At 61.3% G+C, this 27,707-nt stretch overlaps 4 protein-coding genes across 13 annotated transcripts in view; 1 reads left to right on the plus strand and 3 right to left on the minus strand.

The window, feature by feature from the left end:
- Positions 1–122: 122 nt before the first annotated feature.
- On the minus strand, positions 123–6,024 carry CAMKV (CaM kinase like vesicle associated). 3 transcript variants are annotated; one of them, XM_015874607.3, is made up of 11 exons: positions 5,887–6,024; positions 3,408–3,516; positions 2,702–2,833; positions 2,518–2,592; positions 2,307–2,445; positions 2,102–2,222; positions 1,354–1,429; positions 1,143–1,279; positions 983–1,061; positions 820–907; positions 123–751 (listed from the first exon to the last, which is right to left on the minus strand). In XM_015874607.3, the coding sequence occupies exons 2-11, from the start codon at positions 3,500–3,502 to the stop codon at positions 491–493; spliced, it is 1,203 nt and encodes a 400-aa protein (XP_015730093.2). In that variant the 5' UTR covers positions 3,503–3,516; positions 5,887–6,024; the 3' UTR covers positions 123–490. The 3 variants fall into 3 exon arrangements, with proteins under 3 accessions (XP_015730093.2, XP_085373218.1, XP_085373219.1); XM_085517092.1 differs by lacking the exon at positions 5,887–6,024 and adding an exon at positions 4,599–4,661; XM_085517093.1 differs by lacking the exon at positions 5,887–6,024 and having other exon boundaries at positions 3,408–3,622.
- Positions 6,025–10,377: 4,353 nt separating this feature from the next.
- MST1R (macrophage stimulating 1 receptor) lies at positions 10,378–18,653 on the minus strand. Of its 6 annotated transcripts, none has more exons than XM_015874605.3 (21): positions 18,046–18,145; positions 16,288–17,585; positions 15,115–15,303; positions 14,907–15,032; positions 14,667–14,837; positions 14,356–14,525; positions 14,111–14,288; positions 13,867–14,012; positions 13,595–13,756; positions 13,394–13,490; positions 13,096–13,317; positions 12,876–13,022; positions 12,652–12,808; positions 12,375–12,467; positions 12,072–12,293; positions 11,911–11,991; positions 11,653–11,834; positions 11,469–11,578; positions 11,228–11,393; positions 11,011–11,147; positions 10,378–10,936 (listed from the first exon to the last, which is right to left on the minus strand). In XM_015874605.3, exons 2-21 carry the CDS (start codon positions 17,503–17,505, stop codon positions 10,690–10,692), a joined length of 4,221 nt encoding a protein of 1,406 aa, XP_015730091.2. In that variant the 5' UTR covers positions 17,506–17,585; positions 18,046–18,145; the 3' UTR covers positions 10,378–10,689. The 6 variants fall into 6 exon arrangements, 5 of the variants coding, with proteins under 5 accessions (XP_015730091.2, XP_015730088.2, XP_085372675.1 ...); XM_015874602.3 differs by having other exon boundaries at positions 12,072–12,326; XM_085516549.1 differs by lacking the exon at positions 18,046–18,145 and adding an exon at positions 18,538–18,653 and having other exon boundaries at positions 12,072–12,467.
- Positions 18,654–18,842: 189 nt separating this feature from the next.
- Positions 18,843–23,541, minus strand: MON1A (MON1 vesicular trafficking associated A). The gene is made up of 6 exons (XM_015874606.3): positions 23,227–23,541; positions 22,621–22,762; positions 21,930–22,397; positions 20,934–21,699; positions 20,674–20,821; positions 18,843–19,811 (listed from the first exon to the last, which is right to left on the minus strand). Exons 2-6 carry the CDS (start codon positions 22,745–22,747, stop codon positions 19,671–19,673), a joined length of 1,650 nt encoding a protein of 549 aa, XP_015730092.2. The 5' UTR covers positions 22,748–22,762; positions 23,227–23,541; the 3' UTR covers positions 18,843–19,670.
- Positions 23,542–23,753: 212 nt separating this feature from the next.
- RBM6 (RNA binding motif protein 6) overlaps positions 23,754–27,707 on the plus strand; it is a 48,508-nt gene continuing 44,554 nt past the window's right edge. For all 3 annotated transcript variants that reach the window (XM_085516551.1, XM_015874601.3, XM_085516552.1), the window contains exons 1-2: positions 23,754–23,816; positions 26,682–26,791. Coding sequence is in view for 2 of the 3 variants with exons in the window: in XM_015874601.3 (XP_015730087.2) it covers positions 26,748–26,791 (44 nt within the window). In the remaining variant the exon portion in view is untranslated. The remainder of the gene's footprint in view (positions 23,817–26,681; positions 26,792–27,707) is intronic.

Raw genomic sequence — 27,707 nt, forward strand, 5'->3', positions numbered from 1 at the left:
CTCGGCCCGGCCCGAGCGGCCGCTCTGCCCTCAGACCCCGAGTCCTCCCCGGTCCCGCCCCCTCCCACCCGCCCCTCCCGGTACCGACCCCCCACGGACGCTGTCGCTCGTTGCTGCCGCCGTCCCAGTTTGCCCTCGGCGGGGTCTTTATTTGCCGGAGATACAGCGGGCATGCAGCGGCCCGGGGGGCGGCGGGACGGACGGGAGCGATGGACGGACCGACCCCCCCCCCCCATCCCAGCCCTCCGTCCCGCCTCGGGCCCGGCCCGTGAGCGCATCCCGGGGTGTCCGCGGGGATCTCTGAGCATCCCCGGGCTGCGGGGGGCGGGAGGGGGGGAGGCGGCGGGGGACGGACCGAGAGAGCGGCGGGGACCGGGAGGGGACGGGCTCCATGCAGGGCGCTGCCCCGCTCTCCGCTGGGGGCACGTAGAAAAGTGGGGCGCAGGCGGGGGGTGCGGGGGCCATGCCGGGGCTGTGGACACGGGGCCGCTCAGCCGCTCGGCTCGTTGGGGGTCTCGGCGGCGGCGGCGGCTGCGGCGTCCCCGGCCCCGTTACACGTGTCGGCGGCCGGGCTGGGAGCCGGGGGGGCCGCGGCGTCCGTGGCGGCGGCTGCGGCGGTGGTGGTGGTGGTAGTGGTGGTGGTGGTGGTAGTAGCGGCGGTGGAAGCGGTGGTAGCGGTGGCTGCGGGGGCCGACTCCGTCTGCTCGGGCGCCCGCAGCCGCTTCATGAGCGTGGTCACTCGCACGGCTTTCTGCGGGGACGACAGGGCGTCAGGACCCCCCCGGGGGGAAACTGAGGCACCGGGCTGCGCCCACCCACCTTCCACTTGGCCCTGGCGAAGTTCTTCTCGATCTGGGCGCAGACGCCGTCCTTGATGTTCTTGTCGGAGGCGGCGTTGCCAGAGATCCTGGGGGGAGGAAGGAGGTGGTGAGCGGCCCTCACTGCCCTCCCCAGACCCCCCCGTGCCACCGCAACCCCTCACCATTCATGAGAGATGGCCTCCTCTGCCGTGATCCGCTGGTCCTGCTCCACCTCCATCAGTCGTGTCACCAGCTCCTTGGCTGGGGTCAGGATGGTCAGCGCTGGGGGGACACACAGGGACCCCGTACCCACCTCCCCCCTCCTCGGGTACTATGTCTCACCAGCCTGTGAGATGTCATCCCAATAGGGTGGGTCAAACTCGTAGTCCCCAGCCAGGATTTTGCGGAAGAGGTTCTTGTCGTGGTTCTCATAGTCATCCTCATCTGCCTCCTCGTAGAAGGGGGGGTTCCCCGAGAGCCTGCAGGATGTGTGTTCAGTGCCCTCCCCCCACAACCCAGAGCCCCCCAACCCCAGCCCCAGCCCCGCACTCACAGGATGTACATGATGACACCAATGGCCCAGCAGTCCACCGGCCGCCCGTACCGCTGCCGTCCCACCACCTCCGGAGCTACAGAACACAGGATGGTGGTAGGGGGACCTGTTCTGCTCTGAGGTCTCCAGACACCAAGTTCCCCCACTGGGAAACCCATCCCCCTGTACCCGATCTGCTCCTCCAGGGTGGCCATGCATGGTGCGTCCCAACAGGTCACCCATGAGCAGCAGGAGGGACCCAGTGTGGGTAATTGGAATGATGGAGAGCAGGAGGAACCCATAGGGAGGAACCATGGATGGGTCCTTGAGGTGATAGGGAGCAGGAAGAACCCTTTGGGAGGAATCAGGATGGGTGCCTGGGGTGATGGGGAGCAGGAGGGACCCGTTGTGAGCATCCTATTGCTTCTCTGTGTGATGGGAAGTGGGAGTAACCCACCAGGGACACACAGGAACCCACAGAGAGCAGGCAGCAGCAGCAGTAGGAACCCGATGGGAGCACTTAGGATGGGTGCTGGGGAGCAGGAGGGACCCCCAGGGTGCAGCCAGCATCAGCTGTGGGGTGATGGGAATGGGAGAGAACTGCCAGGAGCACCCAGGATGGGTCCCTGAGTGATGGACATTCATCAGTTGCACCCAGGGTCTTCGTGATAGGCACACTAGGAGGGCAGGGACCTGCCAGAATGCTGACCCTGAGACAGGCAGTCTGTGCCCCCCACCCCCTCTCTGTGCCCTCCCAGCTCGCCCTCACCCAGGTACTCAGGGGTGCCGCAGGGCTCCTTGATGAGGCCGTTCTCCAGCTTGGCCAGGTGGAAGTCGCTGATGACGATCTTGGAGTTCTTCAGGCGGTTGTAGTACACCAGGTTCTCCAGCTGCCAGCACAGGGAATGTGAGCGTGATGGGGCTGCAAAAGCACCCATAGGTGCCTGTGCCCACCAGGGACCCCCAGCGCCCACCTTGAGGTTCCTGTGAACGATCTTGAGGGAGTGCAGGTACGCGACGGCCTCCAGCACCTGCCGGATGACGTTGCTGGTGTCCTTCTCTGAGTAGTAGCCCTGGTCCAGGATCCAGTCGAAAACCTCCCGGCCCGTGGCCCTGCCGGTGCCAAGAGCAGGCTGCGGTGACCCCACAGCACGGCGCCCACCCTCCTCCCCACGCCATGCTTACAGCTCCAGGAAGATGAAATACTCCTTGCGCGTGATGTAGACGTCCACCAGCTGCAGGATGTTGGGGTGCTTCACCCTGCGGCGCCCATGGGACAGTGGTGGCAATGGATGGATGGATGGATGGATGGATGCTGCCTGACCACCCGTGGGGACTGACCCAACCCCCCCTCAGCCCCGGCACTCACATTTTCAGGATGATGATCTCATTCTTGGCTGCCTTCCTCACCTTGCGCCCGTCCCGCTTCAGGAACTTCTTGCAGGTGTACAGCTTGCCCGACGTCTTCTCCTTCGCCCGGAAGATTTCACAGAACTCCTCCCTTCAAGGAGGATAAGCAAGGGATAAGCAAAGCATTAGGAAAGCAGGGGGGTCAAGAAATAGCCCCTTCCCCGCTACAAGGCCACATGGGCTCCCGGAGCATCCTGCAGGATGGCCCCTGTCCCTGCACAGAGCTCACGGCCGGATGGATGCTGCAGAACTATCAATACTGAGCTGCACAGCAGCATTCCTCCACACTACTGTTAACGCCGCATTTGAGAAGGCAGGAGGTGAGAAAACTTCCCCAGAGCCCCTTCCTCCGCCACCGCCGGAGCAGACGGTCCTGCCTTGGGGAAGTGCACCGGGGAGCCGCGATTTTGAGGAACTGCTGCAATCCCAGCAGATATTTGAGAGGGAGGAGGGAGGGTTAACCGCAGGCGCCAGGCTGCGGCGAGCAGCAGCAGCAGCCTCAGCACCGGCAGCGATTCTGTGCTCAGAGCAGACGGCAAAAACCCTCCCGGAATCAGCACTCGTTGGAGGGAACGCACCCCAGCCCCAGAGGCACCGCGCTCCCCAAGAGGTGCAGGGTGGGGGTCCCCATGGGCGCTCCAGGGGCTGGGCAGGGACGCACTCACGTTTTGATGACCTGGCCCAGGTCATATCTGTCGGTCACCTCGGACGGTTGGTTGTAGTCTTTCTTGTCCCCCAGTGTCACGCAGCCAAACGGCATCGCAGGGCCCAGTGCTGCAGAGGCAGAGGAGCCGTGAGAGCCCCAGCCCCGCTGCCCGCACCCGTCCCTCCTGAGCAGCATAAAACCTGACAGAGTGCAGCCCATCCCCATGGTGTCCGGCCGCTCTGCCCCACCAGCTTTGCAGCTTGGTAACAAATCTATTCCATAGGCAGAGCCATGAGCAGCTCGCCGGGTGGTGTGGCAAATAGACCGGTTCCTCAGCCCCATTTTGCCCTGTGGTGATGCTTCTTCAGCTCCAGCATCGCCTGCTGCGTGCTGCCACCCTGCCCTTCGGGGATGGTGTTGTGCCCTCTGCCTTCCCGGCAGGATCCCTCCAATCCCAGCCCCTTCTCTGGAGCTTGCTGCCAAAAAACCCGTTCCCAGAAAGTGATTTTTTTTTCCTCTTTCCCATCCCGTTCAGGGAGGAAGTTTGAACGGATGTTATTTTCTGATGCTTCAGGAAGAGAAGGGCTCCGTGGCCCCGCTCAGCCTGAGCGGGACATCCAACGGGATGCTGGTGTGGTACCGGAGGCACCGATCGCCCCCAGCTCCCGGGATGACAAGCCGTGCCGTGCCGCACCGCACCGCGCTGCCAGCACCCGCCGCCCCGGTCCCGGTGGCAGGATGGCGGAGCGGGATGCAGGAGCCGGCGCGGCGGGTACCCAAGCGCTGAGCCTGTTGCTATGGCGATGGGAGCTGAAGATGCAGAAAGCGGCACATCCTGCGGCGGGGGCAGGGACGGGCAGCACCCGCAGCACCCGACCTGCTGCGCTGCGCAGCCCCGGCAATGCTGCGCCGGCCCCCGATGGGGGCCTTGTCTGTGGCACCATGTGCGGGCACAGGGATGATCCCTGGGGTGGGTGACCCCGAGGGGGGTGTGGGGACAGAGAGGCAGGGGTGTGGGGATGCTCCATCGTGCGCTCGCTGCCTCCATCCAGCCCTGCCTGCGGGATGGGAGCCCCTCGCTGTGCAGCACCAGGGCATCAGCCTGTGCCAGGTGAGAGCAGCCGGCCCCATCGCACTCAGAGTGCGCCCACTCCCAAAAGAGAAGCAAAGCACCCGTGGGTGCAGAAGAACTCAACCCCAAGCTACAGACCTGCTGAAGCCTCCCTGGCTTCCCTGGGCTCAGCCCAACAGGGGACATGCCCTGCCTGACTCCTCCGAGTGTCCCCGTGCCACACAACGCAGGCTGTGCCGTGCCGCTGCCCCTGGGCGAGGGGACGAGGGCTGTCCCCGCAGCCAGTGGCCGGCTGGGAGGGCTGGGATGATGAGCTGCCGGCGTGCTGCGTGGATGAGCCATGCAGGGACCCGATGGGATGACAGATAGGGATCTGACTGCTGCCTCTGCAAGCGCTCGGCTGACCTGCGCCCATCCCAGCAGTTCCTGCTGGCTGAGCGGGTGCCATCCTGCCGGGCTGAGCACCATCCCCTGCCCCGGGTCAGCATCCCCGGCATGTCCTGCAGGTGAGAGCTGGGCGCAGCAGGGAGGCTGGATGCCGCTCTGGCACCCGCACGCAGCCGGCCCCCCCCTTCTGAAGCAGCTAATTTGGGAGCAGAAGCAACAGCGGGTGTAAGACAATAGCGGGAGGTGGGTGGCCGGGTGCGGACGGGATGACGCAGCCGTGCAGCCCTCACCAGCATCCCCCCAGCATCCCGGAGCCCGGCTCTGCCCCACGGCTCGGGGACCCCCAGCTGCAGCTCAGCCAGCCTCACCTGCAGCCCCGCTCCCACCTGCAGCCCCCAGCCGCGCTGCCAGAGGGTCCCCGCCGCACCCCGCATCCCACGAGAGTGCTGTAGCAGAGGAAAGCGGACACAAACGTCCACAGCGCGGGCGGCAGCAGAGTGGAGGGGCTACGGGAGCCCGCAGCGCTGCGCCCAAAGGGAGCTCCTGGGATGCGGACAGAGACGGGGCCGGGGGGTCCCTACAGCCCGGTGCCCCCCAAGCAGGGGGTATCTGCCCAGGAGCGAGCTGGGGGCTGCAGCAGCGGAGAGCGGGAGGGGAAGGATACAAAGCTTGTCCGGCAGCGATGGGATGGGGTGGGGTGTGGTGGGATGCGATGGGACGGGACGAGATGAGGTGGTACGGGATGCGGTGGGATGAATGGGATGGACGGGGATGGAGCGGGGTTGGGACGGGACGGCAGCTCGGCCGCCCGCCGGGGTCGGGGAAGGCGGCAGCGGGGGGCGGCGCGGGGCGGCCGTCGGGGCGCACACGGGCACGGCACGGGGGGACGAGGCACGGATACGGAGGGGCAGCCCCGGGCCAACACATGGCGATCCCCAGCGACGCCCCCGGCCCGGCCCAGCAGCCCCACGCCCCGAGGGCGGCACGGTTCAGCCCGGCTCGGCTCGGCATCCCCCCGGGGCCGTCCCGCCGCGCTCACCTCTCGCCTCTCCGACAGCAACGGGGGGCGCGGCCCGGGGCCGCCGCTCTTGGGGAGCCGCGCGGTGCCGGGCGGTGCGGAGCGGTGCGAAGCCGAGCCGAGCCGAGCCGAGCCGAGCCGAGCACCGCCGTCGCTCCGTCGCGGCGCGGCCCCGCGCGCCCGGCGCGGCAATTGGGGGGGGTGGGGCCGCCGGGTGCCGCCCCTCCTCCGGTGGGGTCCCCCCGCCCCTCCCGTGACGTAACCCCAAACTTTGCGACCCGCCCCCTCCTGGTGCGGGAGCCGCCACCCACGGGAGTGGGGTGCGTGGCATCGCTGTGACACCGCGAGGGGTGGGGGGATGCGGGGACACCTAAAGGGATGGAGCGCTGGGACAGCTGCAGCCAACGGAGTGCCAACATGGGCAGCGAGAGTGGGGTGGGATGGGATGGGATGGGATGGGATGGGATGGGGTGGGATGGGATGGGATGGGATGGGATGGGATGGGATGGGATGGGATGGGATGGGATGGGATGGGATTGGACGTAACAGGGTGGAACGTAATGGGTTGGAATGGGGTGGAGGGGATGGGGTGGATGGGATGGGATGTGAAAGGACAGGTCAGGGTAGGACAGAGGAAGTAAGATGGACCGAGGTGGGTTGGATGGAATGGGTGTAATGGGATGGATGGAATGGTGTGCATAGGATGGGACAGGATGGGGTGGGATGGATCAGAACGGGTGGGATGGGGTGGATGAGGTGTGATAGGATGGGACAGGACATTTGGAGGAGATAGGATGGATTGGGATGGATTGGATGGGATTGATGTGATGAGCTGGAGTTGGACAGATAATATGGACTGGGATGATTGGGAGGGGTTGGATAGGGTGAGTGTGATGGGATAGAGAGGGATTGATGGTACGGATTGGGATGATTGGGATGGGGCTGATAGGATGGATGGGATGGAAGTAGATGAATGAGATAGAATGGGGTGGATGGGATGGTGTGATGGGATGAGTGGTATGGCTGGGATGGAATGGGTAGGATGGGTCAGGACAGGATCTGATAGGACAGTGGAAGAGATGGGATGGAATGGTATGCGTTAGATGGGATGGGATGGATGCGGTGGGACGAGGTGGGATGAGTGGGATGGGATAGGATAAGATAAAATAGGATAGGACAGCACAAGGTGGGATGGATTAAACAGAATAAAGATGGGTGGGATGGAATGGGATGGAATAGGAAGAGTGCAACCCTGCTGGAGCTGGGCACTTTCCCTCAGGCTCCATCCTTCTCGCCCTGACTGCTCACAGACCCTTGTCAAGACCCAGAGCCCCCACGGCCCCGGCCTCACTGCCACGCACACCATGTAATTAACAGCGCGTGAGCTCGGGGGAATTAGCAGAGCGCCGTACATTGAGCTTCTAATCAAGAGTTTAATCACACAGCCTGGAAGCAGCGCACGGCTCTGTTATTAATCTTTGCCCACCCGGGATCCTGGAGTGTAACTCACAATTACTCAGCAGCGCCCGCTCTGCTCTGGGGCTGCCCCACAGATGCTGTATGCGCGAGGGGCAGAACGGTGCTGTGCTGCACTGCTCTGCCTGTTGGCATGAGCTCTGTGCCTGCAGCAGAACAGCTCTGGGCCCCATAGTGCCTCCAGCCCTGGCTCAGCCTGGGCTCCCATCCCAGCCAGCACCTTGCTGTGTGGCAATGGGCTCTGCTGAGCTTTTGTGCCTGCTGTGCCCTGTTCTGCTGCCCCATGTGTGCTGCATCCCAGGGTTGTGAAGGAATGGCCTCTTGTAGCTGCTGAGCCATTCTCCATTGTGTTTGAAAAGTCCTGGCTGTCAGGAGGTGCCCCCAGAGACTGGAAAAAGGCAAACATCGCTGCCATGTCTAAGGAAGGGAGCAAGGAGGACCTGCGGAATTCCAGGCCAGCAAACCTCACCTCTGTGCCTGGGAAGGTCATGGAGCAGATCCTGCTGGATGACACACTAAGGCACATGAGAGGTGACCAGGTGACCCGAGACAGCCAGCACAGCTTTGCCAGGGGCTGATGGTGCCTGACCTGTCTGGTGGCCTTTGTGATGGAGTGACAGCATTGGTGGACAAAGGAAGGGCAGCTGATGTCATCTACCTGAACTCGTGCAAGGCCTTTGACACAGTCCTGCACCACATCCCTATCTCTAACTAGGAGAGAGACATGTAGGAGGGAGAGTGACTTTTTATGGGGTCTGACAGTGATAGGACAAGGGGGAATGGCTTTAAACTAAGAGAGGGAAGATTAGGTGAGATGTTTGGGATGTTAGGGGTCAGTTATTTGCTCAGAGGGCAGTGAGGTGCTGGCAGTGCTGCCCAGAGCTGTGGGTGCCATCCCTGGAGGTGCCCCATACTATGGAGGGGCCCTGAGCAGCCTGAGCTGAGGGACAGCCAGCCCACGGCAGGGGTGGTGTTGGAGATCAATGGTATTTAATATCCCCTCCAACCTAATCCATTCCATCCCACCACCCCTTTCACTCTCACCCTATGCCCCCTCCATCCATCCCACCCCCCCTCAGTAACCCCACAGGTGGCAGCTCCATCTCCACCCAGACCCCTGCAGTGCCTGTTGGTGATGGGGGTTCTGGGCTGGGGTCCCACGGCCACCCCCTGCACTCCACAAACACGAGTGGGGGACGGGGGATTGAGCGTGCCCATGACTCAAGTGCCACGCAGCACCACATCCCTGTGTGCTTGCCATCACTATGGCAACTGGCAGGCAATCAGCAGTAATTGCGCTGCATGTCGGCCTGGCATTGGGGCCAAATAAAGCCCATCCTCTCCATTCTGCAGGGCAGGAAGGAAAGAGGGGCAGCAGCTGCCACCCCACTGCTCTTCCTTGGTGTCATGGCCAGCAGCAGCACAGGGTTGCAGGGCTGATCCCTGCTGGGGCACAGGGTGATGGCTGCTATCTCCATCCAGACTGAGCCCTGCACCCCCTGTGCTGTGGGGGTGAGGAGGGTCTCAGGGCAGTGGGAGCTCTCATTCTGTCCTCAATATGGTGCTGGTCTGAGGGATGTTGGACATTACACAGTGCTTCATGGCTGCCGGTGGAACAATGTGGTGGTCTTCTGTGATGGAGTGATGGCTTTGGTAGACAGAGGAAGGGCAACTGATGTCATCTACCTGGGCTTGTGCAAGGCCTTTGATGCAGTCCTGCACCACATCCTTATCTCTAAGCTGGAGAGGGATGGATTTGAAGGCTGGACTATTCAACAGATAAAGAATTGGTTGGATGGCCGCAGCTTGAGGGCTGTGCTCAATGGCTCCGTGTCCAAGTTCAGGCTGGTGACAAGTGCTGTCCCCTGGGGTTTCTCTTGGGACAACTCTTCTTCACCATCCTTATCAATGACACAGACAGCAGGATCGAGTGCACGCCCAGCATGTCTGCGGATGACACCAAGCTGAGCGGTGCAGCTGGTGCACGCAAGGCCAGCTCAGATGGGGCCCTGGGCTGCCTGATCCGGTGGGGGGCAGCCAGACCTCAGCAGGAGGGTGGAACTGGATTCCCTCCAACCTAAGCCACTCTATGACTGTATGAGCTGCTGGGAATGGAGCCCTGCGGATGCAGGGTGCAGGCAGCCCATCATTGCAGCCAACAAATGCCACCCCAGCATGTTCCCAGGCACCATCACCTCCCCTGCAGGGCAGCAGGGCTGCATCCCACTGTCTGTGCGCCCGCAGCCCCGTGCGCAGCCATTCCTGTCTGAGAGATGGCTCCGATTTTAATAATTAATCCCTGCTAACGACAGCACTTTCCCCAAATAAAACATTTAAAGTGCTGCGTGTGCAAGGCGTGCTGCCGCAGCGGGACACCCAGGGGCTGTGCTGCAGCCTGCCGGATGGGCACGGAGCGGCACGCTGCCACCATGGGGAAACTGAGGCAACGCTGCTGGGAGCCGGGGCTAAAAATACAGCGCTGAAAGCAGCTGGTGAAGGTGTGAGGTGAGGGGGAGAGATGGACAGTTTCTCTAATAGGAGCTGACATGGCCCCGGGCTCCGGTGCCGCCTCATGAGCAGCCGGGGGGGGGGGGGGTTCCTGCAGGTATTGGCTGCGGGGTGTGTGTGGGCAGGGTATCACTGCTGTCCCCTCCTGGGCCTCGTCCTGCCACGGGCTGAGAGCACCCCATGGGGATGCACACACTCTCCCGGCTGTAACCAGTGAGTTTTGCTTCCTAATTGGGCTGGTTAACCATAGGTTTAAGGGCGTCCAGGGGAGGAAATGCACTCCGTCAATATTAAAAAGTGTTGGCTTTGAGAGCTCTGGCTCTGAAGTAGCTGCCTGGTGCTGGGCAGGGGATGCCCCATTGAACAGGGCTGGGGCACCACCTGGGGAACAGCACAAGGATGTGGCTGGGATCAGTGCAGGCATCACCTCCTGGGTGCCCAGATCCCCACTGAGTGTCCCCAGGCTGCACAGGAGCAGCGGGTGACCCCATCCCCAATCCCACAAGCAGAGCACACAGCACCAACTGGTGAAAAATAGCATTTGGTTTTTATCAACCCCAAAATGATGAATTTCCCCAGGGAGGCCCCAAGAACCCCTCAGGGCACATGGTCAGATCCGGGTTCCCCACAGCCCCACACAGGGCCCACAGCACCCCAGTGGTGCAGGATGAGCCCTACAGCACCCAGCCAGCATGAGGCCAAGTGGGGGGACCCCGTGGGACATGGCACAGTCTCAGTGCACAGCACAAGACAGCACCCACAGAACACAGCACCCAACCCATAGGGTGGGTGCCCCACAGCCCCCCTTGGGGGAGCGTATCCATGGTGCAAAGCACCCCATCAGCGCACAGCCGCATCCTCATCCTCTTCATCTTCCTCATCCTCTTCATCCTCGCTGTCGGGCAGCTGTTCCCGGGGGGCAGGAGGAAAAGGAGGGCCACTCTCCAGGTTGACGTAGGTGACGGCCAGGTTGACGTAGCGTTCGCCCTCCAGTGAGGCCAGCACACGCTCCAGCTCACACACCAGCCCCGAGAAGGACGGCCGCTCCTCGGGTGTGGGTGCCCAACAGCTCAGCATCACCCCATACCTGCCCCAACACTGTGTCAGCACCAGCACTGCCCGGGGTGATCCCACCTCCCCACTGCCCCCAGCCCCACTCACAGCGTGTCGGGGCAGGGCTGGGGCTGTGGCAGGCGCCGGCCCCTCAGCAGGTAGCGGGCCATGTCGTAGGGGTCCACCTCGGGGTACGGCGATGCACCCCGTGTCAGCAGCTCCCACATGAGCACCCCAAAGGACCACTGTGGACAGAGAGCCACGCTGGGGCAGGGGGACAAGGAAGGGGATGAGGGATGGGGGTGAGGACAGGGGGAGCACCTACCACATCTGACTTGGTAGTGAACTTTTGGGTCTGTAGGCTCTCCAGTGCCATCCACTTGACAGGCAGCTTGGCGTGCCGGTGCTGCCGGATGCTGTAGTACTCCTTGCCAAACACATCCCGCGCCAGCCCAAAATCAGCCACCTTCACTGTCAGCGTCTCGTCCAGCCTGCGGGCATGGGGTCAGGGCCAGCATCCCACTGGGGCACTGAGGATGGGGGACACCGAAACCAGTTGCACTCACATGCAGTTCCTGGCTGCCAGGTCCCGGTGCACGAATTTCTTCTGGGCCAAGTACTCCATACCCAAGGCCACCTGGAGCCCAAAGCCGATGAGCTCCTTCACTGTGGGGCTCTGCAGGGTATAACAGGTGAGCAGGGTGCGCTTGGTCCCCAACACTCACCATGTCACCCCAAAGCACCCCATACCCGCTCCTGGGCACGGATGAAGTGGCGCAGGTCCCCATGGCGCATGTAGGGCAGGACGACGAGGGGCAGCCCATGGCGGGGCAGGCAGACCCCCAGCAAAGAGAGCACCTGCGGGTGGTGGAAGCTCTTCATCAGGATGCCCTCGCGCAGGAACTCCTCCACCTCCTCCAGGTCTGTGATACCTGTGGGGACCTGAGACATGGGGCTGTGTGCTGTGGGGCTGTGTGCAGTGGGGCCGTGGCACAGGTGCTTACTTACGGTGCAGGGACTTGACAGCACAGTGCAGGTCACCCAGCAGTGGGTCCATGTAGGTGCCATGGTACACGCTGCCAAAGTGCCCTGTGGGGACAAGTGGCGGTGAGTTGTGGAGCTGGAGGGTGAAGCTATGGCTGAGTGCCCGGGGTGCATCATCACATCACCTCTGCCGATGACGCGGCTGCGGTGGGTGATGAGCCGCTCCTCAGGGATGAGGATGTCCTTCACCTCCTCCAGCAGCTCTGGCCGCAGGTCCTCCAGGCAGCAGGACGTGGTTCTGAGCAGTGGCACCGGGGAGCCACCGCCTGCAGCATCAGCTCCAGCACTGACACCAGCAAAGCGTGCATGGGGCCTGGCCAGGCCAGGGCTGTCTGCAACAGGCAGCACTGCCAGGATGGGGAGAGAGACAATTTCAGGCACTGGGGCAACATGGCCTTGGTACCCCAATGCACCCCAGCCCTGCTTACCCTGCACTTCTCTATAGTCAACGTTGGGGCGCTGGATGGTGATGGGGTGCTCAGTCCGGACAGGGTGCACCAGCAGCTCCAGGTTCTCCGTACCTGCAGGTGGGAGAACATGGGTAGGGGTGACTCCGGGACAAATGGGCATGAGTTTGGCACACTGGATGTGGGGTGGGACTGCAGGCACAGGGTTAAACCATAGGCAGAGGGTAGCACCGCAGGCACAGTATTGCACCAGAGACATGGGATGGCTGTGGGGCACCCAGTAAGCGGTGGCACTCACCCCTCTTCTTCCTCCAGCGCCAGCGGAGCAGCACAGCAGCCAGGACGCAGCAGACCAGGAAGGTGACACCGGTGCCCAGGGCCAGGCTGGCAGCCATGTCCAGCGAGGAGGCAGGCAGCACAGAACCCGGCGCCCAGCAGGCACCATTCGCACAGACCTGGGGGAATGGGGGCTCAGTGGGGCCAGGGGCACTGATAAACAGTGTTACCCTGGGGGGTACCTACCTGCACAGGGGCCCCAGCTGGGGACAGGTCCACATCGCGAGGCACGCGGCACGTCACCTCGTTCTTCAGCACGTTGGGGTGGCAGTCCCGGCCCCCCACTGTCATGGTGATGTTCATGCAGCCAGCCACAGAGTCCAGCCCCAATTGCTGCTGGGACAAAGAGCCCTGAGTCTGGCCAGCCCCACTGTGACTCCCCATCACAACTCACTCCGTTACGTACATTCACCTTAACCTCATCATCTCCAGGTTTCAGTTGGTACCGCTCACCCGGCTGCCCGAAGGTGAACACGCGGGGCTGGGGGAAGTAGCGCAGATGGAACAGCCAGCGGCCAGCAGCCCCATCCAGCAGCACGCTCAGGTTCCCAGGCACCGGCTTGGTCTCGACGGGGAAGGCTGGGCTGTGGCACAGCAGCCAGTTGGGTGACTGCGAGCGCTCGCACTCCTGCGGGTGGGCATGGGGCTGCTGGCACTGCGCTGAGGACAGCCCCATGGTGACAGCTCCCTGCCCTGCTGCTCACCGTGGCTTCAGTCTTCCCACCGCCTCTGCCTTCAAATTGGATCTTGGCGCGATACACTGAGTCCAGGTGGGTGCCGATGAGGGTGAGCATTGAGCCCCTGCAGCAGGCTGTGGTCAGGACACCAGGCACACGCAGTCCCCAAGATGCTTGTGGTGCCCAGCACCTCAGTGCGGGGAGGTCGGGGTGTCCCCATATACTCACCCATAGCTGCAGTTGGGGATAATGGCCAAAACAGAGGGGTTGGGGCGGTACTCAAAGGGCAGTGGGGCCAGGAACTCCTCACCATCGACCCACAGGGCTACAGAGGCTGTGCCCAGGCTGGTGGCAGCAGGAACTGTGCACTGGATCTCCCCATTGCCCTGGCTGGGGTCATAGCACAGGAGCTGGAAGGGACAGTGGGACCACAGGGGCATCCCAATGCCCACAGCTGTGCCAGCAGACCCTGCTGTGCTGCGATGATGGTTGGACTGTACCTGGGTTGCCCATCCAGGGGACACTCGGAGCCATTGATCGTCACCCGCCAACTGCTCCCTGCTGAGAGGTGGGTGCCATGGAGGGACATAAGGGTGCCACCACCCTGAGGACCAAAGCTGGGGTGCAGGGTGCTGATGCGGGGTTCCTGGGCAGAGATAAGGATGGCAGGGCGGGCAGTGAGCCAACACCATGCCCAACCCAAGGCACGGGGGGCTGGTGTCACTGCCAGCACGGGGACATTACCACGAAGACAAAGCCACTCAAGCTGGCAGATCCCTGGACACGGAAGCTCGAGGTCCCAGCAGACTCCGTGACATTGAGCACCACATCAGCCGGTCCTGCCGCCACCGCTGGCTCCCCCGGCTCCAGCACACACACCAACACATCCACAAAGTCCTTGCGACGGAACGTGGGCAGCGGCCTGCAGGGTAATGGGGCTCAGTGGTGGGACAGGAAGGACGTCCCCGCTGTGCCCCCCAGCACTGCACCTGTAGCTCTCACTCTCATCCAGCAGCACAGTGCAGCTTCGCCCTCCCACCGACACCCTGTAAGGGCCGGGGGGGCTGCGGTGTGCGGCGGGGTCCGATGGGGAGTGGAAGGTCATGCCACAGAGCGTCACTCGTGTTTGGCCCCGCAGTGGTGCGCTGTTGGGGTGGAACTGTGGGACAAGCGGTGATGGCCACAGGGAGCCCCACCGACGGGCTTGATGCCCAGCCCAGGGTGGGGGTCCCACCACCATCACCCCATGTGCCACCTCCCTCTCTTCTCCCCCGCATCCCTCCCCCCAGCTCAGACCTACATTAGTGAGGATGGGTGGGCAGCTGTCCTGCACCCAGCGTCCAGCACACTCGTGCTGTCGTGTGCAGCCATCCCCACACCAACCGCAGCCCATGAAGCGCTCGGCACGCAGGCAGCGGTCACAGGTCAAGAAGTGTCGGCAGCCGGGGCCGGTGACGTTCACACGCCACACCTGGGGATGCAGAGCAGGGCTGAGCGGGGTGCTCCACAGCCCCACACCCTGCCCCACTGCCCGGCTTACCTTAGTGCCAGAAGCAAAGAGCAACGAGTGTCCCTGCAGCCCTGTGGCGTGCTGCACCAGTCCTGGTTCACCCAAAGAGAAGTTGGCCAAGGCGACCACGTAGGAGCTGGAGCGCTGCAGCACCATCTGCAGTGGGGCAGGCATCAGGTGAGCACACCGGGCACCTGACTGGCACCGTGCACACTGCATGGCCTCAGCTGGCACCCACCTGCAGGACACGTCCCTGTGCTGTGCCCAGATGGGCCACCGTGACATTCTGGAGGACGGTGACGAAGATGGAGGTGAGGAGGATGCCGGACAGGCGCCCATTGAACAGGTCCACCTTGTGAGAGGCAGCTGGCACCAGGGTGGGCTGGTCCCAGCAGCTGGTGTTGGCCACTGGCGCTGAGAGGTTCACCTGCAGCCAAACATAATGAGGGCACCTCAGAAACACCCTACAACTCTCCAGCTCCCTGCACCCTTAAGGGTGGGTGTGAGCCCTGGAGCAATTGTGGCTCTGAGATGTGAGATATTTTGCAGCCAGACAGACCAGGGATGCATGTGCTGATCTCCCCTCTGGGCTGTAACAAAGAACCAGGGATTTTTGGGGGCATGACGCATCCATGCCCCCCCCACCAGGACATCCCCAAGCAGCGTCAGATCCTGCCCTGCCCTCCCTCCCCATCTGCGTGTGGTTATGAGCTCTGGCACTGCAGGGTTGCTGTCCCAGTGCCAGCCCCAGAAACACACTAAGGCTTGAGGCAGAGGGGGATATGAAGCATTGGTGTGCCCTTAAGATCTCTCCCAGATCCCGTCAAGATGCTCAGAACCGAGGTCCCCTTCCTGGCAGCATGATGCAGAGTGATGGTGAGCTGCTTGCTGCATGCTGCCAGGAAAGGGAGGAGATCTGACTGTGCCTCGCCCTGGCTGAGAACAGGCAGGCTCATGCCATGTGCAGCTGCCCTGCCCTATCCCCGCTGTGCTGCAGTGCTGGGGCCCATCCCTGGGACGTGCTTCCCTGCCCTGCAGCACTGCGGGACCAGTGACTCCGCACACTTCCGCCTGCAGTTGTTTGGGCACACGGGCGATGGTGGAGCAGCTGTGCAGCAGAGCATGAGCCCAACCCCGCTGCAAAGAAACAGCCGAGGAGGGAAGCCACTTACAGTGCCATGCGTACTGTAGTGTAGGGCACTTTGGGCCCCACTGCACACCTGGATCCCATGCAGGGAGCACAGCCAGAGCCTGCCACACCAGCATAGCCCTAAAACACAGCGACACCGGGCCCAGCGCCAGCAGCTCGTGATAAGGCAGCTGGGGGGTGGGAGCGGTGACTCACCACACCTGGGTGCCACCCGGACCCAGTGCAACCCGGCCCCAGCCCCCACGGCCCCGACTGACTCACGCTGTGCGGGCAATACTGCTGCGGCTGGAAGAAGCTGAGGCCCCGCATCAATGTCTGCGTGCCGGTGCCGCAGCACTTGTCCATGCCCTCCCGGATGGCCTGGTTGAGCAGGCGCAAGGGGAAGGCACACACAGCCGAGTTGTGCTGCGGCTCACTGCTCTCCGGGTGGCTCTCAGCAAAGGCACCAAACAGAACCGTCTCGGAGCCGTCGATGCCGAGGTCACGGGCCAGGTGAGCACCAGGCTGGGCAGCGTGGGCAGCCTGCAGCACGTTGTAGGACACGTCACGCTCCGTCTCCTCCTCAGCCCCACGCCGCCGCCGCCGCTTGGACTCGTAGCGGCAGTCCAGGACGATCTCGCGGTAGTGCCGCATGTTGGGCTCGTGGGCGCTGAGCTGCACCAGGCGTGTGTGGAACATGGGGGAGCCGGGGAACTCGGGCTGCACCGTCACCAAGTAGACGTGGTCCCCATCGGTGAAGGAGTGCATGTAGTGGATGGGGTAGATGTCCTGGTAGCGTGGCAGCACCGTCAGTGAATGGATGGGGTCAGCGAAGCCATCCTCTGTGCCTTTCAGCCTGCGCACCGACACTGAGTGGGGGCTGTAGCGCGCTGCTATGCTGCTGTTGATGGTGGAGCCCAGGTAGAAGGAGGCGGTGTAGCGGTCGGCCACCACGGTGCCAGTGCTCCCCAGGGGGCTGGCCACGCAGTCAGGGCAGGACATGGGGCTGTTGGCTGCAGCCGAGTACAGGCAGCGGGTGGATGCGATGGTGACCTCGCTGCCCCGCACCTCCAGCCGGTGCAGGTAGCAGAGCCCACGCCGTGCTGCACTGCAGCTGTACAGCCACGGCTCCACCGGGTCCAGCAGCAGCAGCACGTTGTCCACATCCTCGGGCCCTGGAGCATCCACATCGACTGGGCACAGATGGCAGATCTCACAGCGGGCACTGCCTGTGGGGCCGGTGATGAGGACGGAGCGGAGGCGCAGCTCGGGATCCACCACCAGGATGCGGTTACGGACGGCCACGAAGATGGTGGCCGGGTTGGGGAAGACGGCGATGTTCTGCACGGGGCTGCCAGCATCGAGGCTGGGCAGCGTATACGGCACTGAGAAGTTGCGGGTGGAGCTGTAAGAGATGCGGGGGCACTGCCAGGTGCCGGCCTGCAGCAGGGATGGGGCGAGGAGCAGCAGGAGGCACCACACAGGGCACTGTGACCCCATGCTGCCGCCTGCACGGGGCTACTGATGGCACTCAGCACCAGGAGGGGCCGGGACGCAGGGAGGACAGGTCACCATCACATCTGCAGAAGTAACAGGGACAGGGCTTTACCCACGGCACCGGGGCGAGGATGGGGAGAGAGATGTGCCATGCGCTCCCCATGGCCGTGTGCCAGGTGCTAACATGGGGATGGATGGCACTTCTCTCAACCCAAGTCCTACAGGCCTATGGAAGGTGACAAATCCCATCGGGTACGGCCCCTCCGAGCTCCTCTTGGGGACGGGGACCCGACTGTGGGTCCCTCCGGCTCAGCAGGGCAGGGTTGGGGACCGCGGCCAGCCCTGCGGGGACACCTCGGGGACCGGGAGGAGCCCTCATTCACCCTCCGGCACGCGGATCGCCGAGCAGCCCCACGGCCGCTCCCCACCCCGCCCCGCCGGGCCCTGTCCCGTTCCGGCTGTCCCCGCCCGCCCCTCCCAGCGGCTGTCCCGTGCCAAACCGCGCCCTGTCCGGTACCGAGCCGTGCCCAGCCGGGCGCTCACCTGGTCCCTGCGCGGCGGGCAGTGCCGAGCCCTATCGCACCGTGCTGTACCGAGCCGTACCGAGCTGTACCGAGCCGTGCCGGGGCAGGGCGGGGCTGTGCCGGGGCAGGGCGGGGAGGGGCGGCTCCTACCCCCGCACCGTGCGGGGCTCCGGGTGCCGGGGGCGGCGCAGCGGGGTTTGGTGACGGCGGGCGGTGTGAAGCTGCCCGGGCCCCGGTTACGGCTGGTTTCCAGGCGGGCGGGTCGGATCGGTTTCCCCGTTCCACAAGTGTAACTTATTTCCCCGGGACACGTCGTTTACCTCGTGGCTGTTTCCCTCCGCCCCCCTTCCCTCCCCAAACCCCGCTCAAGGGCTGCGTGCAGGCGGTGCAGGGCTCGCCGCTGCTCCCGTGGAAGGAAGGGGATGTTTTTTACCCTGTGAACCGTATAGTTTTGCCCTCAAATCTGTGCGCCCGGGGCAGCCCGAGCTCGGAGCGCTCCTCCTGCACTCACCTGGGCAGGGCTCTGCCCCCCGCCCGCATCCGCCGGGACTTTGCTCCCCGGGTCGGTTCGCAGCCGCCGCCATCGGGTTCATGCAGCCCGAGTTGCGTAAAGCCGGCAGTGCCGCTGGCTGCGAGCCTTACCCAACCGCTCCTTCCTCCGTCCCCGAGGTTCCCTCCCGGTTTCGACATGAGCTGGCCCCAGCCGGCTCCTCCCGGGGCCTTTTGCCGCTCCAGCTCCGCCCGATGTCATCCAAACGGACAACGCGGACCCCTAGATGGCCCCCGCCAACCCAATATTAAAGTGCCGAGCCTCGATTCGGGTCCAGATAATGTTTATGAGCAAAGACAAGCGACTACAATCTGGCAGGAGCATAAATAAGGGAGCCGAGCCCCCGCGTTAGCCCTGCCGGGTTCCTGCCGGCCCCTCGGTGTCACCGCGGGGGGGGTGATCCTCGCACAGCAAGCCCAGCTCGAGGGGCTGCTTTTTGGAGGATAAGGGACCCCGTGATGCAGTGAAGACACATCAGTGCCCCATGCCAGCTGGGGCTCTGGGGGGGGCACATCACAGCTGCTGCTTTGGAGCCAGCACCACGAGCACACAGAGGGGCATCCGAGCACCCCGAGTCTCACTGGGGCTGCTCTGTGTCCCCACAGGCAGGAGCCTGCTGCCCTGCTTTACAGCATCCCCAGGGACATCATTCTCGTGGCCTCAGTGGAAAGGGACTGGGCACACATAGGTGCCGGGGGGACAAACCTGCCGGCTCCCAGCTCTGGGACCATCAGGGGCTGCCCAGCACTTGGGGGGGCCCAGCTCCCCCAAAGTGGGGAGAGGAGCAGTGCTGGCAGTGCCCCAGCTGGGCATTGTCACCTGCCCTCCGTGGGCACAGCAGCAGAAAGGACGGAGCGGGAGGCTGCAGAGGAAGGGCAGCTCCCCAGATGAGGGAGGCACTGCCTGCAGGTGAGAGAAAGCCCTGCTCACCACATTACCTGGGCAGCTTTGCACCTTGTCTCTCCCGCCCAGCTTGGGCAGTTTCCCCATGCCCTCAGGGTTCCCTGTTCCTTTTCCCCTGGTTCACAGTCCAGGCTTTCCAGAGAGATGAGCTCCCCAGCACAGAAGGGGTCCTCCAGATGGCACCATGCCTGTCAGTACGTCTGGGGTGTGAGGATGAAGAGCCGGTCTTCCTCCTTGCGGATCCACTTCATGAGCTTGTTGACAGCACTGATGGCACCCGCCTTGGTCCCCAGAGGACTGTAACATATGTAGAGCTCAAAGGCGCTGGTGACCTGGGCAAAGAAATAGGGTAAATAATGGCCAAGAATCCACACATCCCCACGTGAAGCCAGCACTGCGTGTGTCCACAATGGGCTACCGGGATTGGGAAACAGGAGCTTCTGAGCTGGGGGACACTAAAAACTGTGTCCAGCAGGTCAAGGGAGGTGATCCTGCCTCTCTACTGTGCCCTGGTAACACCACATTTAGAATACTGTGTCCAGTTCTGGGCTCCCCAGTTCAAAAGACAGGGATCTCCTAGGAGTCCAGCAGAGGGCCACAAAGATGATGAAGGGCCTCGAGCATCTCCTGTCTGAGGGAAGACCGAGTAACCTGAGTATGTTCAGCCTGGGGAAAGGAAGACTGAGAAATGTTTATGAATATCTAAAGGGATATTCATATCCCTTCTATATATAAAGGGAGGTGGGAGTCAAATGGATGAGGGCAGGCTTTTCTCAGTGGTGCGCGGTAATAGGACAAGCAGTAATGACCTAAAACTTGAACACAGGAAGTTCTATACAAGCACAGAAAAGAACTTCTTTATAGTAAGGGTGACAGCACTGGAACAAGCTGCCCAGAGAGGAGGAGTAGTCTCCTTCTGTGAAGATATTTAAGACCCATCTGGATGCCAACCTGCATGACCCATTGTAGGGTACTGCTTGACAGGGGGGTTGAACTCGATCTCCTGACATCCCTTCCAACCCCCCATGAGCAGCAGGGTAGCCTACATGGCAGCCCTGCCACTCTGGCACAGGAACACCCAAAAGGACCATGCATGGGCTGGGGGCCATCCTGGTGACCACAGTGCTGGAGCTGCATTGTGCCACTCAGGACCAGAGAGGTTGGGGTCATCTCAACTCTAAAGACAGTCCTTACCCAAGCCAGGAGGTTTTCACGTGGGCCCGTGAAGTAGATGTTCTTCAGGGGGCGTGACGAGTTGTGAGCCCGGCTGTGGAGATACTGATAGAGCCCCAAGAGCCTTTCCTTCTCTTCCTCCCGCACGTAGGGTGCCTCGATCTCAGGGCTGCAGGAACACAGTACCCCATTAGCCCCCACCTTCCCTGGAGAAGGGGATTTGTGGAGAAGGAGGGGATTCCCTGACAGTTCCCCAGCTGTTATTCTGCCAGCGTCCTTACCTGGTGAAGAGCCCAGAGCTCTTGGACTTGTAGATGAAGTGCCGCAGGTCAGGGATGCCCACCTGGGCGACGCTGTAGAAGGGGGTGCGCAGGGCTTCCTGCAGAGCATGGTGCACTCCTCGCCGCCGCAGGCGCTCCTGGAAACGTCGCTTGCAGTCAGAAACAGTGAAGAAATCCTCACGGTCAGTGGAGACCAACAGCAGGCACAGGTCCATCTCCTGCTCCAGGTAGGAAATGTGAGCGTGAAAGAAACCGCTGGAGTTGAACTTAGGGAGGCAAATGGGAGTCCAGGCTTCACCCTCCCGAAAGGAGGAGGAGGAGCTGATGAGGTTGAAGAGCAGATGGAGGTCGATGGGGTGGAGGAACTGATCCTTCTTTCTCACAAGTGAAACCAGCTGGTTCCCGGACAGGAGGATGGAGAAGACCAAGCTCTTGGCCTTGGCCTGCTGGAGGCTGGTGCTCACGGCATCCCGCACGCTGGCAGCCAAGGGCAGACAGCGCACGGCACCCATGAGGAAGCTGGGGTCGTGGGCCATAAGGTCCAGCAGGTTGTCAGTGATGCGCTCAGAGCCAGCGAGGAGCCTGCGCAGGTCGTAGTTCTGCTTCTGCTGGAAGATGTGGTTGAGCTGAGTCCAGGTGAGCAGGCTCAGGATTTGGTAATAGATGTAGAGCAGCTCGTGGGCAATCTCCTGCTCAGACTGCTGGGTCCGCGCCACTGCCACCAGCACCAGCGGGCTCCTCCGCACAAAGACCACCTTGTAGCCGTCTGCTTGGGAGAGAGTCCCCACGGGTTGGGGACAGAGATGTAAGCCTGAGTGTGTAAGGCTGCAGGGGGAAGCTCCCACCCCCCCCCAGTCACTAGTCTGCCCCTGTATTCAGCTAACATATCCCAGTGGCAGGGACATGGGCTGAACACTGCTGCATGTACCCCTGGATGACGTGGGCCAGGACACCGCATGCTGAGTCACCACCCTGTCCCAACTCCCAGCACAGTACCTGCATGGATGGACCGGATGGCGTTTTTCTCAGCCTCTAGGAAGGACACCAGAGCCATCATGACGCCCATGGTGCTGGAGAGAGCCTCCTCAGACCCATAGCGGGAATACACGGGCTTGCCAGCCTCACTCAGCACAAAGACGTGCTTCCGATGCATGCGCCAGGTGTCCATGGTCACATCTTCCTCCTCCTTTCCTGACAGCACCGAGTCGTGGCGGGCGGCCTGTGGGGATGGCTCCAGCTTCTCCTCCTGGCTCTGTCTCATCTCCTCCTCCAGGTCGAGGGCCATGCCTGTGAGCTGTGTGCTCAGCTCGCTGAAGTCCTTGCTGATCTGCTCCATGCTCGTGGGCTCGGCTGGCTCCCCTCGCCTCTCCTCACGGCTCCGCACCGCAGCCCCCCCGTCCTCAGGGCTCGTCAGGTCCTCATAGGAGCGGGTGTGCACGAACATGGCTCCCTCCTGGCCCGCACCTGGAAACAAGGATCAGCGTCCACCCTGCACCAATGCAACAGATGGGTGGTGCAGAAGGGACGGAGGGCATCAGGGAGGGGTCTGCTCTCCTTCCCCTTAGGAGATGGCAGGGTACTATTGTCCCATGGCACCCAGACGTGCAGATCCTGCTACAGAGCCATATATGCAGGACGAGGAATTGCATTTCCCTGCTCCAGCCCCACTGTGAGCTCTGTCCCTTACCTGGCTCCGTCCCCTGTGCCAGCCCCGGTGTGGGGCTCTCAGAGCGCTCCGCGTGCTGCCCATCTCCCAGCGCCAGGGACCCGTTGGGCACTTCCCAGCCTTTCTTCTTGTGGACATCCGCAGCCATTCCTTGGGGCGGGACCTGCGTGGAACCCACACCATCAGCCCACGGTATTCCCCTCCGATCTGCTGCTAGGGGCAGCACTAGTGTCCTGTCCACACGCTGCTGGCTCAGCACAGCACCCGAGCTCACTCAGACGTCAGAGAGCTGCTCTAATCCAGCAGGATTTCCTCCCTCCCGCGGCCCCAGCACCTTCCATCCCGGCTTGGCCCCGATTAGCCCCGAGCCTGTGGGGGGGGGTAAAGGGGCAGAACAGGGGGGTCAGGGAGCGGCCCGTCCCAGCAGTGTCTGCATAGGGCGGGTGTGTAGCCCTATGGGCCAGGGAGGGAACGGGACGGCTCCGGGGCCGGGTGGAGGGGGCACACACACATATACATCCATAGCTATCCATAGATATCCATAGACATCCATATACACCCATATACACCCATATACACCCATACACACCCATTCTCACACCGTACCCGGCACAGCCCCGTACTCACATGCACAGGGCGCTCCGTGTACACACCGGGCAGCCGGGCCGGGCCGGGCCGAAGGACACAGCGGCACCCGGCGACCTTCGAGCCTCCTCCCGACACGGCGCGGCCTAAGCGCAGCGTGAGGCGCCGCTACGGCGGGTACAGCGGGTACAGCGGGTACAGCGGGTACTATGGGTACTATGGGCTGCTGCTCCCCGTCCTGCCCCTGTCCCCGTCCCGTCCCGCCCCCCGCCCGCTGCCATCTCGGTTCCCGTCCCGCTCCGCTCCTCCCCGCTGGCTCCGGCCGGGCCCGGGCCCTGCGGCCGCTTCCCCGCCCCACAGACCAACCCCCTCCCCGCCGTCCCTCGGAATTCTGGGGGCTGTAGTCCTCACGCGCTCACCCCGCGCTCGCAGCAGCCACATCAGGACTACACCTCCCGTCATGCCCCGCGCCAACGGAGGGTACAGCGGCACGGCGCGCGGGCTGCCGGGAGCGGTAGTGCGGCCGTTGGACTCGGTTTCCCGGCGTGCCACGCGGCGGAGCCGGAAGTGGGGGAGCACCGGAACTTTGGGTTTCCGGCAGCGGGCGCTGGGCCTGGCGCGGTGCGGTGCAGGTGAGCGGCGGCAACGCCCCGCGGGCCCGGCCCGGCCATAACGGGGGATGGAGGTGGCGGAAGGAAGATGAGGGCGGCACGGCTCGGCACGGGGACGGGGAGCGGCGGGACGGGGCGCGGCTTGGCCTGGGGAGGGAGCGGGGCCGTTTCCGGGGTGCCGGGCCGCGTTCCCGGGGCTGCGGGCTCAGGGTGAACCGGTACGAACGGAACGGGGCTCAGCGGCGGAACCGAGTGAACGTGGGGAACCCGAGGACCCGGATCGTGTGATGAACGTGTCGGTGCCCGGTGTTACCGGCCGCTGTTACCGAGTCCCTTTGGGCCTGAGGAGGGCGGGAGTGGGAGGGACTGAAGTTGGCCCCGTTGTTTGTAATACAAGCAAAGAGCGCACGGAGCGTTTGGTTCCCAGTGAAACCCCCCGGCCCGGTGCCTAACAGAACTGAATTGGATTGCCCTCACTTCCATGTATCGTGATGTAAGAGATCTAAAAGAACAAGGTCTGCTGCTGGGCTTTGTTTGGTCAGTTGTGAAAGCAGAACCGGATCATCCCCAGGTTGGCAGCGGTGTTTGCTGGGTGCATTGAAAGGAGGGGGCTGCCTTAGGAAGGCTATATGTGAAGGCCAGGACACACAGCTCTCTTGGACTGTCCCCTGAGTGCTGGGAGGGCTGTGGGAGCCCCGGCTGCAGGAGGAGCTACAGACGCAGAGGAGCTTCATCGATAGTGGTGGCACACTGGAACAGGTTGCCCAAGGAGGCTGTGGATGCTCCATCCCTGCAGGCATTCAAGGCCAGGCTGGGTGTAGCCTGATCTGATGGCTGGTGATTCTGCACATAGCAGAAGGGTTGGAACTGAATGATCATTATGGTCCTTTCCAACCCAGGCCATTCCATGATTAGGGTGCACCTTTGTGCCTTCTCTGGGGGTGCCTTCTTCCACCAGGAAGCAGAACCAGCTGGAGAGGATGAGGGAAGCATAATACTCTCAGTATGCACATCAGCCCTCCTGAATCCCCAGTATAATTATAACAGCTAATTATCTCCTGAAAAGAGCTGTAAATCTGGGCTCTGTGAGCGACTTGGACCACATTGTGCATTCTGTGGTCGTGCTGTTGTCGTTCTGAAGCATCCTTTATCCCATCTCCTTCAGATGTAGAGCTGTGACCAAAGGAAGGCAGAAGTAATTGGTGTGAAACTCCTAGCACTCAAGGGTGGATCTAAACAGTTTGCAGTTGACAAGGGATTTTTTGTTTAAGCATTGCTAAGTTTGCTGGCTTAATGAAAAGTGGAGTGGAGGAGGAAATCCGAAAGGGAAGAACAAGAAACTCCAGGTCTGCAGGCTGCTAAAGATCACGGATGGGAGGATTGGCTGGTGACAGCCACTATAGCAAGGAGTGCCACAGCCATCTCAGTTGCCTCAGTGGAAGGAAGGAATCCACTTCCTTGCAGTTTATTCCTATTAAAGATAAGATGGTAGAGCTTAAGGAGGAAATCCTGGGAGGAGGGAGGTTCTTTTCACAGCAAGAGCCATGTGAAATACGAAGGGCCCAGCACTGAGGCTTTTATGGCTGCTTGGATGGACCTTATTTCTGCAGCACTGGTTTAACCAAAGATCCACACAGTGATCACAGAGAGGGGCTTTGTCACCCCTTGAGCTGAGGCTGCCATGTGGAGCTGGTGCTGTGCATGCCCATGTGGAACCACTTGGAGCCCCGGAGCTCACCTGCCTCCTGCTGTGCCTTTGACCTGCTGTGTGTACAGAATTACTGAGCTCTGGAAGTGAGCAGAAACAGGATGTCATGTGCTTTCCTTTGCTCTAGCAGTGCCTGGTGGTGACTGTCCATGCCATCTGTTCCACCAAACTGCTGCAGCTGGGTTCGTTTGCTTTAGAACTCGTTTTGTAGAAGTATGTGAGCCCCAGGTCTCCTCACCTTGGTGTTTGGGCACAACCCTGCTCCACGTTGCTGGCTTGGTGGTGGAGACTGCACTCATCTGGGCAAGGTGAAGGTGTCTGGTGTGTAAGTAGAGTTCAGAACCGGACAGGAGAGAGCTGATGTCAAATTCAATGATATGAACCCACCCTTTACTGTGATAAGATGGCAAACAGTTTCAGACTGATTGATGTGTGGGATAAGCTCCTAAACCACAGCAGCAGGATTAGCCGGAGCGGATCTGAGAGCGTCAATGCACCATTTTGTGCTGTGCTCTGGTGCAGATGGATGCCCTTCCTGCTTGGAGGCCTGACTTTAGCAATCCTCTGGAAGTCCTCACCTTTGCTATGGGTGGGAGGAAGTGGATTATGTTTTTAGCCCTATGTTGAGGCATGTACTGTTCCTATCGCTCAGCTTGATTAGGGCAGTGCTGGAGGAACAGAGCCTGTAATGATTTATTGGCAAAGCATACTCTGTTATCTAGATACTTTCCGAGGGCAAAGTAAGCCTAGCAGACCAATTGTGGTGATGGTTTCCTTGAGCAGCAAAGAGCTGTTGGCAGAAATAGTTTGGATTAAACATTAATTGCAAACTGTTGTTCAGGAATGGTCTTTGCTGTTTATAGATTGTGGTGTTCTCACATTTCCAGTCGCTCTGAATAGTGTTAGACAGCACAGTATGTTGGGAAGCTTTATGTTAATCAAGAGCAAATACCACATTGTTTGCCTGCCCGTATTGACAGTTTCATTTCAGAAGTCAATTGAAGCTTGTAATTTTGAATGTATAGAACCACAGCAATTAAATTCATTCATGCCTGAGAGGCACCATGGGCAGTTATGGATCTCACATGTCCCCACGTGCCTTCCCCAGTTGGCGATGCTTTTCTTCCATGATGCATTTTCATTGCCCGTGGCTTACTGTCATGTTGTTTATTCAACAGGTTGTGCTGTCTTGGTGTTCTTACAGTCAATTACCTGTTTCTGGAAACCAACCAGACAAAGAAAACATGTGGGGAGACCATCGACAGGGCAACAGGACGGGATCATTTCGGTAAGCGTTGCATTGTACAGCTTGCTTCTGTAACGTGTTTCATTACAAAAAGCAGTGGGAACTTTCTGACTGCCATTGTGCACATCCTCCTGGGAGTGGGCAGGTTTGGCCAAAGCTGGGAGGTCCTCACGGAGCTAAGAGCAGGCAAGTTAAGCTACACGTAGCTTTCTGCAGTTCTGTGCAGCTTAGCTCTTTTCTTTCCTTTTTTATTGGCAGTTGTTTTTAGTATTTCTGTTCCTTCTCTGCAGCACCTTTTCTAGTGATGGTCCGTTTAGGTGCTGTAAGCTGAGGTGGTGCTGTGCCATGTGAATAGCCACTGTTAAGACCCAGAGGTCACGTTGATTCTCATCAACTGCAGTTCTTGCCTTAACTTCAGAAATACTGTCAGTTTAATTGCACCTGATTTTGTGTAAACCTCACTTTAATGGAGACCAGAATGTCCCCATGTGCTTGGCCCTGCTCCTTCACAATATGGTTTTGACTGTCACTGGAAGTGTTGTGAAGATTCGTGCGTCTCTGACCTGCACTGTGTGATGTTTTTTAGCTCATGTTTCTTTGCTTGTTACTGGACCCTGTGTCTGCAGTGGGGCTCTGGATAGAAAAAGGAGACACCAAGAGTTAGGGCTTCCCTCTATTGCGTGTAATTCTTTCATCCCTTGCTCACGTGTCCACCTCAGTGACTTGAATATCAGCATGATTAATGTGCTTCCTCCTGGCACACCATAGGTTTTTGTAACAAGGGTATTTCAAATAATTATCCAGCTGTAATGGGAAAAACTGATCACAAAGAACAACGTCCAGCAGAACCTGCCTTAATGTTGTTGCTGCGAGAGTGATTGTGATTTGTGGCCCTGTTGGTAGTGCTGCTCTGCTGATTCTTAAGTGGATTTAATTGGCATCGTTCTTTACTGTGCTG

This window comes from Coturnix japonica, chromosome 15 (assembly GCF_054131305.1).
Source record: "Coturnix japonica strain WE chromosome 15, WE-NBRP24, whole genome shotgun sequence".
Lineage (NCBI taxonomy): Eukaryota > Metazoa > Chordata > Aves > Galliformes > Phasianidae > Coturnix > Coturnix japonica.